At 40.6% G+C, this 2,948-nt stretch overlaps 1 protein-coding gene across 1 annotated transcript; it reads left to right on the top strand.

Annotated features, from left to right (window-relative positions):
* Positions 1-2,034: 2,034 nt before the first annotated feature.
* On the top strand, positions 2,035-2,729 carry LOC142858310 (large ribosomal subunit protein uL6). Its single transcript, XM_075987490.1, has one exon. It carries the CDS (start codon positions 2,051-2,053, stop codon positions 2,627-2,629), a length of 579 nt encoding a protein of 192 aa, XP_075843605.1. The 5' UTR covers positions 2,035-2,050; the 3' UTR covers positions 2,630-2,729.
* Positions 2,730-2,948: the final 219 nt, after the last annotated feature.

Raw genomic sequence — 2,948 nt, 5'->3', positions numbered from 1 at the left:
GTCTTTGTGTTCCCATCGCAGTGCCTTGTGAAGCCTGGTGACACTTAGTACCCTTGGACGCCATGTGTGCTGCAGGGATTCCTCTAATAGACTCCAGCCATACCTGAGCTGGTAGGGGGAGGCCTGCTCTTCCAGTAATGACTTCCCCAAAGTCAATTAGAACTTCAATGAAATGGAGCAGGATGTGCAAAGTTATTATTTGCTAATGCTTATAAAAATTCATATGCATATCACAATTAATATTCTTATCCTGCTTGCATTGCTAATAAATTAATTTTTTATAATGAATTTTTCCAATCTGGTCAACTTGACACAAACCTAGATATATCTGGGGCGAGGGAATCTTATTGAGGAAAAATACCTCCGTAAGATTGGCCTGTAGGCATGTCTGTGAGGTATTATCTTAATTGATGATTGATGTAGAAGGGCCTGGCTCACTGTGGGCAGTACCAACAGTCCCGAGTTGTGTAAAAAGCCACGCTGATGGGCCTGAAGAGATGGCTCAGTGGTTAAGAGAGCACTGAATGCTCTTCCACAGAATCTGGGTTCATTTCCCAGCACCCACATGACAGCTCACAACTGTCTGTAAATCTAGTTACAGGCACCCAAGGCTCTGACACCTGCACATGGAATACATGCAGGCAAAAACACCAATGAACATAAAATAAAAAAATAATGATAAAAAGGAAACAATACAATTTTGGGGCCGGAGAAATGACTTCGTGGTTAAGAGCACTGGCTGCTCTTCCAGAGGTCCCGAGTTCATGTCCCAGCAACTGCATGGTGGCTCACAAAGTCTCTGATGCCCTCTTCTGGCATAAAGTTGTACATGCAGATAGAGCACTCATAGTCATAAAATAAGTCTTTGTTAAAAAGCAGGCTGAACATTCTAGGAGGAACAAGCCAGTAAGCAGCACTCCTCCATGGCTTCTGTTTCAGCGTCTGTCTTCAGCTTGAAGACTCCTGCCCTAACTTCCCTCAGCAATGAAGTGTGACCTGAGAGTTTTAATCATAAATAAACCTTTTTCTCGCCAAGTTGCTTTTGGCTGTGATGTTTTATCACAATGGTAGAAATTTTAACTAAGACAGTGGTTCCCTTGAATAAAGAAGGCTATTTTTTCCCATTGTGTAACCAGACAACTTCAATTTAAAGCAGCAGTCTTTACAGGTGTCTAAAATTCAAGATAGACTTCTTTTTGAGGCGTGGTCTTGCTATGTAGTCCAGACTACACTTAAAGTCATGACTCTCCTGCCTTGATTTCCTGGATGAGGAGATTGTCCCGGTGGCTAAGCCAGAGGGCCTGCAGCCTGTGAAGGAGCTTATGGAATACAGTCTGCCAGACAACAGAGTTGTAATGGGTCCATCCTGAGAGGCAAAGTCATCAAAAGTCTCCTAACCCCAAAAAGCCCAGGACCAGATGGTTTCAGCTCAGAATTCTACAAGATTTTCAAAGAAGAACAAATACCAATTCTCAAATTGTTCCACACAACAGAAACAGAAGGAACATTGCCAAATTCTTTTTATGTGGCTGTTTCTATTTCTTTAGCAGTTATATGTCTATTTAATTTGTTTATCTGGTCTTGATTTAATTTTGGTAAATGATATTTATCCAGAAACTTGTCCATTTCCTATAAGTTTTCCAATTTTGTGGAGTACAGGTTTTCAAAATATGACCTGATGATTCTCTATATTTCCTCCATGTCTGTTGTTATTTCCCCCTTTTTTCATTTCTGATTTTGTTAATTTGGATATTTTCTCTCTGCCTTTTGGTTAGTTTGGATAAAGGTTTGTCTATTTTGTTGATTTTCTCAAAGAACCAACTCTTGTCTCATTGATACTTTTTATTGTTTTGTTTCTATTTTGCTGATTTCAGCTTTGAATTTAATTGAATTTGATACCCAAACACATAAAGACATTACTCCAAAAGAGAATTACAGACCAATCTTACTCATTAATATTGATGCAAAAATACTCAATAAAATACTGGCAAATCGAATCCAAGAACACATCAGAAACATTATCCACGTCTTTGCCCCATCTACTGCGAGAATGAAGACCATTCTCAGCAATCAGACGGTCGACATTCCAGAAAATGTGGACATCACTCTGAAGGGGCGCACAGTCATTGTGAAGGGCCCCAGAGGAACCCTCCGGAGGGACTTCAATCACATCAATGTAGAGCTGAGCCTTCTTGGGAAGAAGAAGAAGAGGCTCCGGGTTGACAAATGGTGGGGCAACAGGAAGGAACTGGCCACTGTCAGAACCATCTGCAGCCACGTTCAAAACATGATCAAGGGTGTTACGCTGGGCTTCCGCTACAAGATGAGGTCCGTGTATGCTCACTTCCCCATCAACGTCGTTATTCAAGAGAATGGGTCTTTGGTTGAAATCCGAAATTTCTTGGGTGAAAAATACATCCGCAGGGTTCGGATGAGGACAGGTGTTGCTTGTTCTGTCTCTCAAGCCCAGAAGGATGAATTAATCCTTGAAGGAAATGATATTGAACTTGTTTCAAACTCGGCGGCTCTGATACAGCAGGCCACAACAGTTAAGAACAAGGATGTCAGGAAGTTTTTGGATGGTATCTATGTGTCTGAAGAGGGAACAGTGCAGCAGCCTGATGAGTAGACCTAAGTTACCAGTTCCAGAAACAAGAACCTGAACTTTAATATGATTTGGGGTATCTTTTGGGACAATAAAAGACTTGTATTGAAAAAAAAAAAAGAAACATTATCCACCATGATCAATTCGGCTTCATCCCAGAGATGCAGGAATGGTTCAACATACGAAAATCTGTCAACATAATCTACCACATAAACAAACTGAAAAATAAAAACCACATGATCATCTCTTTAGATGCTTAAAAAGCTTTCAACAAAATACAACATCCCTTTTTGATGAAGGTCTTGGAGAGAGCAGGGATATAAGGAGCATACCTAAACATAAT

Source organism: Microtus pennsylvanicus, chromosome 10 (assembly GCF_037038515.1).
Source record: "Microtus pennsylvanicus isolate mMicPen1 chromosome 10, mMicPen1.hap1, whole genome shotgun sequence".
In the NCBI taxonomy this organism is placed as follows: domain Eukaryota; kingdom Metazoa; phylum Chordata; class Mammalia; order Rodentia; family Cricetidae; genus Microtus; species Microtus pennsylvanicus.
Note: the sequence above shows the minus strand (reverse complement) of the source record. Positions and strands in the feature narration are given on the sequence as shown.

Excerpts from the sequence above, each read along its gene's own strand:
- LOC142858310 (XM_075987490.1), top strand. The coding sequence starts at position 2,051 with ATGAAGACCATTCTCAGCAATCAGACGGTCGACATTCCAGAAAATGTG.